The sequence below is a fragment of the Xyrauchen texanus genome, chromosome 1 (assembly GCF_025860055.1).
Source record: "Xyrauchen texanus isolate HMW12.3.18 chromosome 1, RBS_HiC_50CHRs, whole genome shotgun sequence".
NCBI lineage: Eukaryota > Metazoa > Chordata > Actinopteri > Cypriniformes > Catostomidae > Xyrauchen > Xyrauchen texanus.
Window position 1 is genome coordinate 43,218,300 of NC_068276.1, and position 15,479 is coordinate 43,233,778.

The 15,479-nt window shown below is 39.8% G+C and overlaps 1 protein-coding gene across 2 annotated transcripts; it reads left to right on the forward strand.

The window, feature by feature from the left end:
- The first annotated feature begins 2,583 nt into the window (after nt 1–2,583).
- LOC127649639 (G1/S-specific cyclin-E1-like) lies at nt 2,584–12,331 on the forward strand. Of its 2 annotated transcripts, XM_052134866.1 has the most exons (12): nt 2,584–2,720; nt 3,180–3,233; nt 3,377–3,464; nt 3,550–3,612; nt 4,043–4,206; nt 4,500–4,635; nt 4,962–5,108; nt 5,280–5,375; nt 5,506–5,640; nt 5,742–5,853; nt 7,807–7,964; nt 11,621–12,331. In XM_052134866.1, exons 2-12 carry the CDS (start codon nt 3,217–3,219, stop codon nt 11,735–11,737), a joined length of 1,233 nt encoding a protein of 410 aa, XP_051990826.1. In that variant the 5' UTR covers nt 2,584–2,720; nt 3,180–3,216; the 3' UTR covers nt 11,738–12,331. The 2 variants fall into 2 exon arrangements, 1 of the variants encoding a protein (XP_051990826.1); XR_007971311.1 differs by lacking the exon at nt 11,621–12,331 and having other exon boundaries at nt 5,742–6,667; nt 7,807–7,905.
- The last annotated feature ends 3,148 nt before the right edge of the window (nt 12,332–15,479 follow it).

Sequence of the window (15,479 nt, forward strand, 5' to 3'; positions counted from 1 at the left end):
CTTCACTATCAAATAGCTGGTTTACTAATATCACCCCATTATTGAACCAGTTTTCAAGAAATAAAGATTTCCTCTTATGAAGAATATTACAGTTGTTCTGTGGTATCCTACATTTCTGAAGATACTACATGTTCCAAATTAAAAAATTGTGTGGCGAGAAATTATGCTTGTAAATAAGTTTCCAAGCCATAAGCATCTGCTGATGATAATTGGAAAGTTTGACAGGAAGTTTACTAATTGAATAATTGCACATTAAAAGAAAATATATACCTCCTAATTGAGAAAAAATATATCTTGGTATTATACTCCAAATAGAAGATTGATTGTGAAGGAAACGTTTAAGCCAATTAATTTTTAAGGTATTGTTAAGAGAATGATTTTCTAATACTCAAATGGAATACTAATTCCCTTAGTATTTCCATTTCCGATGCCTTACACAGAAACCTGTCAATCAGGGTCAAGGGTGGGATTATGCTATGGGGCGTGTTTGTCTTGGGAAGTGACGTCACTCACAGTCGACGGTCAAGAGGTGATGCCCTGAACAGACGCCGGTTTATCAAATCAAATCACTTTATTGTCACACTACCATGTACACAAGTGCAACAGTAGGTGAAATTCTTGTGTGCAGTTCCGAGCAACATAGCAGTCATGACAGTGACGAGACATATACCAGTTACAATAAACAACATACTTACACAAAACAATTTACAAATCAAATGTACACAATACAATGTACAGTAAACTATACACACAATATACAATACAATAAGTAGGAGTATATGAAATATATATCTATGAAGTAGTATATTGAGGAGAATATGTTGACAGTCCAGTGTGAGATTATAGATGAATAAAGTGCAGTGCTAATTATTGATCCTGATAGACTGTGAGTGATGTCACTTCCCAAGACAAACACGCCCCATAGCATAATCCCACCCTTGACCCTGATTGACAGGTTTCTGTGTAAGGCATCAATGGAAATACAAAGGGAATTAGTATTCCATTTGAGTTTTGGCTGGCTACATACGCGATGCTGAGAAAGTGAAAAAGCAGACGTGGTAATTGAAATTGCTATTTAAATATGACCCAGCAAACATGCCAGTGCGGGCCCACTGTGGGTAAGTGTGGGTTTTCTGTGGGACAGTGTGGGCAAGGGCAAACCCTTTGGGGCCAAATGTGGGCATTCTGTGGGTAAGCCCACTGTGGGCTTGCCTACAGAAAACCCACACAGGCCCCCAGTGGGTTAGTCCATGTGGGGCCCATAGTCGTTTTGCCCATTTGGGCCCACATGAGGATTTACTGTGGGCAACCCACAGTGGTCTTGCCTACAGAAAACCCACACAGGCCCCCAGTGGGTTAGTCCATGCGGGGCCCATAGTCGTTTTGCGCATTTGGGCCCACATGAGGATTTACTGTGGGCAACCCACAGTGCCCCGCATTTCGCGCCGGTATCTGGGCCCACAGTGGGCTGCCTGCAATGGCCCCATTCGGGCCCCAATGGAGCATGTTTGCTGGGGACAGGGCCAAAACTTTTAAGATATGGGAAACACAGTTGCAAACGGACTTTGCTTTTCCATTTGAAATCTGGCAGTCACTGTGCGTTCGCTTAAACGAAAATGCAAACCGTAATGCGCGATTTGCAATTGCGTTTGGATTATGTCACATTTTATGCGTCCACAAATTGAAAACGCAATTGCAAATACAATTTGCAATTCCTTTTGAATAATGTCCGGAATATCATTCCATAATTTCTGACAATGGCAGTCCAATCTATACGTATTACCAATATTAAATGTATTATTAAACTGCTGGATACAGAAGCAACTTACTTCTTACTTCTAAAGAGGGCCCAATTTCAGACCGAACACGTTACTGCCCTAAAAAAAATCAGACGTGTTTTTAAAAGTTAATGTTTACCTGGCTTAGCGTATAAAAACGCGGCGCTCCTGTGCGAGACGCTGACAAAACAGCTGGACGCAGCGTAAGAGTAACAGACGTCCGTCTAGCCCATGATTACACCGAAAAACCATGGAAAGGAGTGTAGACTGACACAAAAAACCTTTTCAACGTGAACCCTAATGAAAATGGCCCATTACAACAACCACACCAAATTAAATGCGCTACATCGATGTTTCCTACACTTGACATCTCAAACGATCAAACGTACACAACTAAAACATCGCGTTCCAAGTATCACCAACAAAATAGCCTAATGAAATGATTCTATTTCACGCGAACACTGAGATTGTTTACTTCTCGAGGCGGCTAGCCATGTGCTCAGCACTTCCGGAGTCTCAGTACCGCCCCTACTTGACGTCAAAACCACACGCCTCCTTTTTGCCGGCAAAATGTCTCATGTATAAACTTTGTTTAATTGGTCGTTACATGTTTGCTTTATATCGTGGGTATTTCGCGTGATCGCCCCGTACCTGTGGCAATCGCGGAGTCGCATTGATCCCAGTGGTTTGCTGTCGTTAAATTGGAGCAGAGATTTTAAAGCACACGCGTTTACGGCCCCTTTTAGCAACTGAAGGCGGTTTTTAAGACAAGGCGCAAATTTACTGGCGCCAGCTCAGAGCGAGCTGAGTGCGGAACACAACACATCAGAACCATATGCCGCCTACATACACACAATTAGATCAGTTTTACTTAATAATGCCTGTGTAACACCATCCTATCTCTTGCATCCGAGAAGTAATTGCAGAGAGCATCATATTAAGGTAAGTGCATTGCAGAATCTTGGTATCATTGTTAAAGGTCTGTAAAAGTAACAATACACTTATAAAGTTGTTTAAAAGGGTTTGTTGGAGCATATTTGGGTATATTGGATTGCTGAGACTTTTGCTTCTGTTGCGAGAGCGGATTCAATAAACTGAGTAGTGATCAACTCGGCCATTTTCTGCCTCCCTTGGGTAGAGCAATACAAACTTCTAGTTTTAGTTAACCACGAGAAATATCGCCATATTATGGCTATGTTTTTCACATGTAAACTGTGTAGTACATGCATACGTGCTCTTGAAGTAATAGGTTGCGTTTTTCGCTTAGTTTTGTCCTCTTGAACATTGTATCCGACTTCACTTCCCCGCGCCCAAAGCGCTTTGTGAAGACTCTCGCGAGGGGGGTTGGGAATAAACGCCACAAATTGGACATTTGTCTAAAGTAACACTTCTGTCTTTTAGGCTCTCTACACTCAAGAGAGACACACGTGTGGCTATCATGCCAAGCAAGAACGCGTAAGTTTCGTTTTCGTGTCATTTTAAGTGAGTTTTGTCTATCGATGTGCATGGGAAAAGTTGTAGCGCTGAGCTGGCCAGTTAGCGATTTGCACAGAGTTTTAGCACAATGTGGAAATGTAACGATATCGTTCTCCGTGCAGGCTACAAACAGAACAGATTAGCAATAGAGATGAAGCTTCTAAAGTCGTTTCAGTCCGCCCCAGGAAGAGGAAAGCAGACGTGGCTATTGTAAGAAACATTACATTTTGTATTCTCCCAATGTGGAAGACCTCATAGGTGCTGATGTCTGATTGTTTTCTTTCTGAATTCACAGCACTTGCAAGATCCAGATGAAGAAGTCACTGGGATGACTAGAAAGAAACCTTGTGCATCTCAGGTATAGATGAAACTTTGCTGGTATGTGTATAGGCCTGGCCAGGCATCCTGTATCAGTGATGCTAAACCAATTCCCTCTTATGACTCGGTTTAGCCTTTTCCTGCATACTATAAAGGTGCATAGTAATCGTGAGCCTCATAGGTGAAATGCACAGATATGAATTATCCAGTTATACCTGTGTGTAAATTAAATGTACACAGTTTGCATAGAATTTGATCGAAATGGTTATTTTCTTTATATGGTCATGGCACAAGTGGTTTGTGTTAATGCCATGATTTTGCATGGTCTTTGTGTCATGTAAGTTCCCTTTCAAAATGGCTTTGAAGGCTGGCCTAGTTGTAGCGGGTGGTGTGATGTATTTGTTTATATCCCTTAGAGATCTTACCTTTTTTTTTGGTCCCTCTTTCTCTCCTCTTGTCCTCTTGCTCAGGCCTGCTGGAATCCTGACACAGGTTACACAAGCCCATGCAGGCGGATCCCCACACCTGATGAAGTTGAGGAACCGGTTGCTGCTCGCAGCGTGGGATTCACACAGTATTCCTCAGAAGACTTTTTCATAACTCCCACACGCTCTACCCCTCTGCCTGCCCTCTGGTGAGTTATGTATGACTGCATGCTGTACCTGGCTGAATATCTTGTCTTAAGAGATGTCTTAGACACATTCTTGGTGACTGAATTTGTGGTATCTTCTTTTGATCTGCATGGATCAAAATGCAAAAGTTGTTGTTCTGGAGAGTGAATGCATTGATGAACACTTTTCCTTTGATTCGAACCCGGGGGGTGCAAAGGCAACATTTTGGATTAAGATTATATTAATGAACGTTTTTACAACTTCACATAAACTTACAGTAGTGTAATGTTGTACATTTTTCATGTATTTTCCATAGCTGGGCGAGCAAAGATGATGTGTGGAACAACTTGCTTAGAAAGGACAAACTGTACCTGCGAGATACACAAGTTATGAAGAGACATCCAAATCTTCAACCCAAAATGAGAGAAATTCTACTGGATTGGCTAATGGAGGTTTGTTATCATTGTTTAACTGTTCACACATTATAATATTATCTCATTAAAGAGGGGTGTGGATGCTATAAGTTTCTACATCCTCATTCTTGTCTAAACCTCAAATTGTTTACAAAGGCAGTTCCCAAGTTCTGCAGGGTGGTGAATTATAGTTCTACTCCAGGTTTTTTTTATTACAGTTGGGGGTTAACTCAAATAAATTTTCATAGAATGGAAGGTTAAAGATTGAACCAAATTAGCTTCAAGTGTGGCATGGTTTCATGTATTTTTCATAAGAAGCTGACATTTTGAAATGGTTATTCATTGTTTTACTTATGTCTTTTTAGGTTTGTGAGGTGTATAAATTACACAGAGAAACATTTTACTTGGGTCAGGATTACTTTGATCGTTTCATGGCCACACAAGAGAATGTTCTTAAAATGACACTACAGCTTATTGGCATCTCCTGTCTCTTCATCGGTGCCAAAATGGAGGCAAGTTTACTTAAAATGCCCTAGTGCATCACTGAACTTTGCTAAGGTTTTTAATACCATACTAAAGCAATTATAATTTTAAGAACATTGTTTAGATAGAAATGTGTGGCACTTGCTTGGAGTATAATGTAAACCTGAAATATAATTGTACCATCTATGATCTTTTCAAAGGAAATTTACCCTCCCAAGGTGCACCAGTTTGCTTATGTAACTGATGGAGCCTGCACAGAGGATGACATTCTTAGCATGGAGATTATCATCATGAAGGTATATTATCTTCATATTATCATGAAGCTTCCATGAGTTCACTACTTGGAGATATTTGCCTAAGTCTGTAGTGTGTCTGGATATAATATAAAGTTATGACTAATCTTTACTGGATTTCTTTTTTCATCAGGAGTTAAATTGGAGTTTAAGCCCTTTAACCTCAGTGGCTTGGCTCAACATCTACATGCAGATGGCCTATCTGAAGGAGAATACTGAAGTTCTCATGGCCCAGTACCCACAGGCAACATTTGTACAGATTGCAGAGGTGGGGCTATACATATTTTTGTATTATTATTTTACTAGTCCTCCGGTTTTATGCTCAGTTTTAATTTCCATGTTATCTTATGTTTTCTTCATCTTGTGTAGCTCTTGGATCTGTGTATACTGGATGTAAAAAGTCTGGAGTTCTCCTACAGCCTACTTGCTGCATCTGCACTCTACCACTTCTCCTCTTTGGAACTAGTAATGAAAGTGTCGGGTATGATAGAAAAGAAAACAGCATTTATTACATGAAAGTATATGTTCTGTTGGTGTGAATCCCAAAACAATGGCTTAAAGGAGGAGGGTGTGGCCGGGCCGTAAATGTGCACGGCCGATTCTGAATCAGCTGATCAGTGGGAGAGAGAAAGGGGAGGCGTCAGTTCAAGAGAGAGAGAGAGAGAGACGCATACGGTCGCACTGCATGTGTGTGTTCGTTTATGTTGTTATGCAAGTTCATTTAGATCATACAATTTTACGTTGACTTTTCAGCCAGGTACCGCTTCCTTGCACGTCCTTAATACTGTTCCAGTGGTGCTGAAATCCGGGAGGGATGGAGGATGCGCTGTCGCAGTGTCCTCGCCACTGCTATCCGGCAGGGGGGCAGCCATGCCCGTCTGCCAGAGGGCGGAGGCATGGTTGAGGACCGGGCGACAGTGAGTCTGGAAGCCGGCGAGCAAGTGTTCTCTCTCTCTCTCTCTCTCTCTCTCTGTCTGTCTGTCTGTCTGTGTTTCCGCTCACCCTTTCCCTCTCCCCATGCCTTCCCTCGTCTCTCCCCCAGGTTCACAGGAGGTGGGTTGGACCACCGGCTGACAGAATGGCCAGAGGGGCAGTGTCTTCCCTCCAGAGATGGGGTGGGAGTTAGTCAGACCGGTGGCGCCCTGACCTGAATCAGGCTGGGAAGGAGTTTGACAAGGAGAAGGGTGTGGCCAGGCCATAATGGTGCATGGCCAGCACTGAATCAGTGGGAGAGCAAGATGAAGGGGAGCCGGAAGCGCCAGTTTAAGAGCGAGTCGCACGTGTCCGTGTTGCATGTGTGTCCTTATGTTTATATTTATTTTATGTTGAGTTTCTGATTAAACTTTACATTGACTGTTCAGCTGGTTCCCGCCTCCTCCTTGCCCGTCCTTACACTTTTACATTCTCCCAAAAATGATAATTCTCATGATTTACTTACGCTTTTAAGCCATCCCAGATGTGCATGACTTTTTTCCTTCACAGAACTGAAGTGAAGATTTATAAGTAGATTTCAGCTCAGTTTGTCCATGCAATGCATGTAAATGGGTGCCATCAGGCTTCTGGCTGTTTGACGGTCCAAAAGGCATACTTAGGCAGCATAAAAGTAATGCACACCGCTCCAGTCAATCAGTTAATGTCTTCAGTAGCAAACCGATAGGTAGGTGTATGGAACAAATCGATAATTTCAACTTTTTTTGCTGAAAAACATTGCTTCTGCCCAGCACTGTATTGCGGTTTGAAATTAACTAACTCTTGAGTGACGTTCGCTCCTTTGTTTTGTACAACGCGTGCATTTCCGACTTCTCGCATGAACGCACCTTTGCGGTTATGTCACTGATGTGTCGACTGCTGGCAGGAAGCAATTTTTTCAGATTTATTTTTTGTGGATTTTCTACCCTTTTCTCCCCAATTTCGAATTCCCAATGCGCTCCAAGTCCTCGTGGTGGCATAGTGACTCAATCCAGGTGGAGGAGGACAAATCTCCATTGCCTCCGATTCGAACTCGCGACTCCAGGGGGGGGTAGTCGGCGCTTTTACTCACTGAGCTACCCAGGCTCCTGGAAGCATTTTTTTTAAGATTGATAACATTTTAATTATCTATTTATTTTTTACACAAACCTATTGTTTTGCTAAAGAAGACATTAATTGATTGACTGGAGTCGTGTGGATTGTTTATGCTGACTAACTATGCCGTTTGGACCTTCAAACAGCCAACAGCCTGATGGCTCCCATTTACTTGCATTGTATGGAAAAACTGAGCTGAAATCTACTTATAAATCTTCACTTCGTCTCTGCTGAAAAAGGAAATTCATTCACATCTGGGATGACTTAAAAATATATCATGAGAGGATTTTCATTTTTGGGTGAACTAACTCTTTAAGCTAGTTCTTGAGTGTAATATGGTTGTAAGTAACCTCTTGTTTTGGGTTTCCAGGTCTAAAATGGTGTGATTTGGAGGAATGTGTAAGATGGATGGTTCCTTTCGCCATGTCAATCTGTGAGGCGGGTAGCTCAACCCTCAAGACATTTAAAGGAATAGCAGCAGATGACATGCACAATATCCAGACTCATGTGCCTTACTTGGAATGGCTGGTTAGTAGATTTTTGTGTTTAACTTTTTTTTGTTTTTTAATTTTCTGAAAAGTTTCTTAATTTGTTTTTTTTAACAAATCTGTTGTGCAATTTCAATCTGATCGTCTTAAATCAATACCAGCCTTGTGCATTAAGGGGGCCTCACACCGAACCCATTGGATAGAGATGACATATAACATATTAAAATTCAAAAGCATTGTTTTCAAAGAATGCATGCACTGCTAATGTCAAAATTATAAGATAAATTTGTCAAAATTATGTCTACCGGTAACGAAGGTTGGTAGAAAAGGCTGATTATGAATTAACACTTTTTTTAATATTTTATTTTTTATATATGTATATATATATATATATGTGTGTGTGTGTGTGTGAGCAACACGCAGTTTATACAGTGAACAAAACATTAAGGACCCTTCAGCGGATACACAACATAAACATGCGTTATGTTCTTGCGTTCAAAATACTTCAAGGAGCGCAAATGCAAACTAAGGGATCTCCAGATGTTTAAAAATTGAGTATTAAACTATATTTAACTTGACACAGTGACCTAAACATTTTAATTTTATGACGCAACACACCCGAGACGCGACGCAAGCGTGTCTGACGCAGGTCTTATGGTCTTTACCTCACAAATATTTATTTACCAACAAGGTTAAGGAGGTGTCCTTTAAACTGTTACACCGTTTTTACCCAGTCAATCTTTATTTAAGAAACATGCTCCCTGAAATAGATCCTCTTTGTTCCTTCTGTAATGCTGTAGTTGAATCTGCCCCTCACCTTTTTTGGAATGTGCCCACGCAGTAGTATATTGGAGATAATTTTGTTTGTTTGTACGTACCTCTATTTTAACTAGTTTTACTTTGCTTTATAAAGATGTCTTATTTGGTTTTCACAGTTTTGATAATTGAAGTTAATATTTTCTGATTAATCGGTTTATTTTTCTTGCCAAGTTTTTTTATACATAAGTGTAAATTTATGTCTATAAAACCCCTATTTGCACTTTATTGTAAAGACTTGAAATATTATTTAAATACTCTTTGTACCTCCAACAGCTCCAAAGCATTGAAAACCATTGCACTACGTAATGAATATAATGTCTTGGCATTATTGTAAAATATATCTGTAGTATTGTGTACTATGTATACCCCTGGCATGTTTCTAAAAAAATGTCTGTGCAGGTGTAAATTGACAGGTCCTTAAACAAGCCCTCATAATAAATCTCCAACTGAATGACATTCACTTGTGAAATGATTGCTGTGATAAATAAATAAGAAATAATTAACTCTTCTGCCACAAGAATGTAATGCATTTTAATTATCTGAATATATATTTTTTATAATATATAAAAAAAAATATATATTTTTTGTTATATTTAAAGATACTATTTATAATTATTTCATCATTATATATTGAATTATTGTTATATGAGGGGCTTTCTCAGCAAATATTTGTATATGCGATTAATTAATCGGGACACCATGTAATTCATTCAATTAAAAATTTTAATCGATTGACAGCCCTAAAATATATTATTTATTTATATTTTTAATCACTTTATAAAATGTTAAACAAAATCTTCATCTTTCTTGAACAGGCACAGACATAGAGGCTAAAAGAGTCCAAAATAAATAATATCAGATGCGGTTTATTGTTCAACCAAAATCCCAATTTTAATCATAACAAAATGAAGATTTGGTGCTTTTAAGTGAGAATTTTAACTATTGCAAGCCTGAAAAACACCAGGGACTCATTTACAATGCAAAGTATTTACCAAATTAAGCTTTGACTTTATATCCACCAGATGAAGGGTTTTGTATGCATTTAGACATTTCACCAGATGAAGTTTAATGAGAAATTACGTTTATTACATTCACAAGAAATGAAGTTGGAGACACCATGTATTTGCCTGTGGGGTTTGTTTCCATATTGTCACATTTTTCAAATTTTGAACACTTTATTAACTATTCAAAATATGCTTTGAAGCGAGAATAGGGCTGAGTGATATGACAATATAATCGGATATCGATTATGTCTTACAAAGATCCCGATGCCGATTATGAATAATGATGATCGACAATATCGGGAAATGGCAAAACCATGGATCTGGGAAGTCGGCAAATATATTAAACTGTGGCCAGGGTGTAAAACTAGCACCCGCAAAATGCGACGAGGCTGAATGCAGTTCGCAAGCTCCTCATCCAAATGTATTTCATGCCCGTGTAATTTTGCTCATCTACCTGCAACAGGCTGCCAACCAGTCCTGTGTTACTCCGAGACCTCCTACATGCAATGTTGTTAGTCACAAAGACATACGCTTGAATAAACACAGTTTTTTTTATTATATTTTAAATAACAGATATAAGAAAAGCCATCAATGCTTGCCTGATTTGCTGTTTGTTCACAGGCGTCCAGCGCGAGCCTGTCATGTGGTACAAGCGCATGTAAAGAGTTTTCACTTTCCCTGTTTCATTCGTCTGAAAACTGTTTGCAAGAATAAGGCCATCTGTGAGAATGCTGCAAATTATCTCCGAACATCTCGGGAGGTGCTGTGATTTTAGTTCACTTTATTTCCATGCGGTTAACATTTATTGTGAATGCAACTCTGCAGGTTCACTAATATATGTCTTTGTATAAAAGAAACGAAGACGAACATGATTAAATCAAGGTTTGCCTTTAAGCTAAACATTTTTTTCTTTTGTTTAGGCAGCATTATAACTATTACTGAAACGCAATACAAACACATTTGATAAGAGCACATATCTGGCAGCATTATATTGGGACAACAACTTATTTTTATTATTGTCTTTACATTTATAATTGTCTTTAGTTTTAGTCTGTAGGCTATTCGTAATTTTCCAACTGTTGTCGTTGACTGATTCCTAATGCAAATGGAGCCTTTGGAGACGGTACATTTTTGTATTTGGGGAGGTGATTAAATACGATTTTTTTGATCACTTCGTTATTTTATTGCTTTTTTCGTTTGGTTTAAAGTACAATTTGAATTTGGAAATTTCTTTTTTTTTGTTTTTCATGTTTTGATAATGAATAAACCTTTTACAGCAAAATCAATGAAGCAAAAAAATTAACCGACCCTCGGCAGGAGGGTTGTCGATGTAATCGGATATTGAGATATTTTAAGCCCATTATCGCTAAATATTTGTACACATCACCCAGCCCTAAGTGAGAACAAAAAAGATTGATGAATGTTGTCAACGATGAAAGATTTAGATGCAGCAAATCCAACAAGTTGTCAATTACTGCTGCTGTTACAAGAACTGTAGAATCCTCCAGCACTGGCCACAGTGTAAAAATTCTGCAACTAAAACAACTAGTTCCAAAAAGCAACTATGGGCACTGATTAATTGGTAAATCTGATATATCGGTCTACCTCTATGTAAGTATTGTCTGTGCGGTGATTTAGATTCAACATTTTGGACTTCCACCACTATGCACCACACCGACGCGTTCGATACCTGGCCTTTGTCCTACCGGTGATGAGGCATGTTTGTCATTCGGTGTGCAACCCACTTAAGATGCAATATAGCGTCAAGCACATTGAAGAGTTTTGCATACATTTTCCTTTCTCAACACCATGTCATTTTACTTTTCTTTATTACTCCTGACTAAGTTTTCTTGTCTTTCATTTTTTTGTTTAGGGAAAGGTGCACTCCTATCAGCTAGTGGACATTGAGAGCAGTCAGAGGTCTCCAGATCCATCTGGAGTGCTCACTCCACCACCCAGCAGTGAGAAGCCTGAGAGTACAGTCTCCTGACTTCCTTTTTATGTATGGAATTGGACACCGCCCTGACTGATGAATTAAAGTGAAATGCAACAAAATTATGGCATTATAGGACAAACCCAAGCATTGATTCATATCAATCCACAAAGGACTCGAAACCAAAAATGTTATGTTTGTGAGACTTTTTATTTTTAATGGCCCAAAGTTTATTATAATTATTATTTTTATTTTGTATTATTAGTTTACGAATGTAGACTACCTGCCAAAATCTCAGAGCTGCCACTAGCTCTGATTGCTGCTAAAAGAGGGTGGGACTGGAGCAGATGGAAAGATGACCACAGATCCCCACACAAATATGGGCATGGGTTTCTGGGGCTCAGGTTGCCATTTGGACCAGCAAAATCCTGACAGGTTGTCATGGGGACTCCAATCTCCTGCCAGAAAGGACCAGAGAAATCACCAGCTTCAGAAGCTAGGACTTGGATTTTTATTTAAGATTTTTATCTAGTTTGTCTTCCTAAGTGTGTGGGGAAAATTTTTTTTTTTTTTTACCAAATTTGATCATTGCCCTTTTTATAGGTTGATTTTAAATGAGATGCTGCTACATTTATATTATGTCTAAATAAAGCCACTGTCTCAGACAGTTTTTGTTTACCACAGTAGTTTGTTTTTTAATGTGATGTGTAAATTGCTGCTAAAGAATACATCTGTTTTGCGATTTTCAATGTTCTTCTGGGATACTTTATAGATACTGTATATATAAATTGGTTATCGGTGTCTCTTTCTAATGGGCTTGCACTAGGGCTTTATATTTACTTGGAATAATGTTTTGCATTGCATTGCATTAAAAATGTATGCAATGGAATGAGGAAAGAGCCAAAAAAAAAAATGTACATAGTAAAATGAAAGTTATAGCAAGAATGCTTTCGACACCAACCTAAGTTTAATCCTAATTGTACAGTTTTTAAAAACTTGAAAAATGAATGTGTCATTTGACCGGAATATACAGATGCGGCCTATCTTGGTGGTTGGAGGTACTGAAATTATTTTTAATCTATATGCAACCATTTACAGTGCATCTGGAAAGTATTCACAGTGCTTCACTTTTTCCACATTTTGATATGTTACAGCCTTAATCCAAAATTGATTAAATTAATTATTTTCCTCAAGTCTACAAACAATACCCCATAATGACAACGTGAAAGAAGTTTGTTTGAAATCTTTACAAATGTATTAAAAATAAAAAAGGAAAAAAAATCACATGTGTATGTGATTTTTTTTTTTTTTTTTGATGACACTCAAAATTGAGCTCGGGTGCATCCTGTTTCCACTGATCATTCTTGGGATCTTTCTACAACTTGATTGGAGTCCATGGAGTACATGATTTGGAAAGGCACACACCTGTCTATATAAGGTCCTGCAGTTAACAGTGCATGTCAGAGCACAAACCAAGCCATTAAGTCCAAGGAATTGTCTGTAGACCTCTGAGACAGGATTGTATCGAGGCACAGATCTGGGGAAGGGAACAGAAACATTTCTGCAGCATTGAAGGTCCCAATGAGCACAGTGGCCTCCATCTGTAAATGGAAGAAGTTTAGAACCACCAGGTCTCTTCCTAGAGCTGGCTGCCCGGCCAAACTGAGCGATTGGGGGAGAAGGGCCTTAGTCAGGGAGGTGACCAAGAACCCGATGGTAACTCTGACCGAGCTCCAGCGTTTCTCTGTGGAGAGAGGAGAACCTTCCAGAAGAACAACCATCTCTGCAGCACTCCACCAATCAGGCCCGTATGGTAGAGTGGCCAGACAGAAGCCACTCAGTAAAAGGCACATGACAGCCCACCTGGAGTTTGTCAAAAGGCACATGAAGGACTCTCAGACCACGAGAAACAAAATTCTCTGGTCTGATGAAACCTTTGGCCTGAATAGCGTCATGTCTGGAGGAAACCGGGCACTGCTCATCACCTGGCCTATACCATCCCTACAGTGAAGCATGGTGGTGGCAGCATCATGCTGTGGGGATTTTTTTCAGTGGCAGGAACTGGGAGACTAGTCAGGATCGATGGAAAGCTGAATGCAGAAATGTACAGAGACATCCTTGATGAAAACCTGCTCCAGAGCGCTCTGGACCTCAAACTGGGGCGAAGGTTACAGCCAAGATAACAAAGGAGTGGCTATGGGACAACTCTGTGAATGTCCTTGAGTGGCCCTGCCAGAGCCCAGACTTGAACCTGATTGAACATCTCTGGAGAGATCTGAAAATGGCTGTGCACCTATGCTCCCCTTCCAACCTGATGGAGCTTGAGAGGTCCTGCAAAGGAGAATGGGAGAAACTACCCAAAAATAGGTGTGCCAAGCTTGTAGCATCATACACAAAAAGACTTGAAGCTGTAATTGGTTCCAAAGGTGTATTGAGCAAAGGCTGTGAATATTTAAGTAGGCTACATGTGATTTTATTTAATTTTTTTTTAAAGTTCTTTCATGATGTCATTATGGGGTATTGTTTTAGAATTTTGAGGAAAATAATTAATTTAATCAATTCTGGAATAAGGCTGTAACAACAAAATGTGGGAAAAATGAGGCGCTGTGAATACTTTCCGGATGCACTGTATTAAGTTGATCTGATTATCGAAAAACAATCTATGGAGATTGGGGGGAAGGGGGCAAATATTTGCGTTTGAAAGTGGGAATTGGAATGTGTGTTACAAAAATAGTCAATTTTACTGAAGGGCAGCATCATGTGTTAGATCTATGAAATTGTGTCCTTGAGCAAGGCACTTAACTCCAGGTTGCTCCGGGGGGATTGTCTCTGTAATAAGTGCTCTGTAAGTCGCTTTGGATAAAAGCGTCTGCCAAATGCATAAATGTAAAATGTAAATGTAAATGTCACAAAATGGTGAACGGGCCTGTAATGGCTGTCTTGTATATTTACATACACAGTGCCCTCTGCTTGCCGTCTGAGAACGAGTGTGTAACTGAGAGACCTAGGACATGATCCACTAGATGTCAGTGTGATGCTTTGTCTATCAAAATCAGAAGGTTGGACTTGAGGCCTGTGAGATTCTCAACAGATGCTGCTGAGACAAGGGTAATTCATTACAGTGCACACTGACAATCGTTCTGCTGCCTTGTTCTGGCAATGTTTTGGTGCTATCGTATGCTGGTGACAGGAATCTACTTGAGGCAATTTCTGTTTTGGCTTTTTTCATTTAGTTAAGATGGCAAACCAGAATGTGGTACAAAATGCTTTGCATTATTTGTGAGACAATGAAACGAAAATAAGACATGATATAATAATGACCATGGTTCGTGAAGAATCTGACATGCTGTGTTTAGATTAAGCATGTGATTGGAGTTTTGGAGAGGGGTACGTGAAAATTTCTCAACCTTCTGATCTCTGATCAACTCATTGCAGCTTTTTTTGGTTTAAAGCTGGTAACTTTACTGAAGTTAGGGTCCTACATCACTTTTCTGTATTTAAGGAGTAAGATGTGGCTTCCCCTAGCAGACAGACCCTGGAGGCTGTGGGGCCCTCAGGCAGGCAACAGCACAACAGCTGTTATGTGCTCAGTAGCCCTTTTTGTTCTCTCTGCACAGACGCTGGTGGCAGCAACAGCAGGTGCCCATTGGATGATCTCCCAGCCACCACTGCCAAGAGTCACACCTAGTCAGAGTTGGATGTTCCTTGTCTGACACTAATATTCATTAAGCCAGGCATGCTATGGCATATCCCTATGACACATTCCAGTTATATGTATGATAGAATGAGACACAGACAC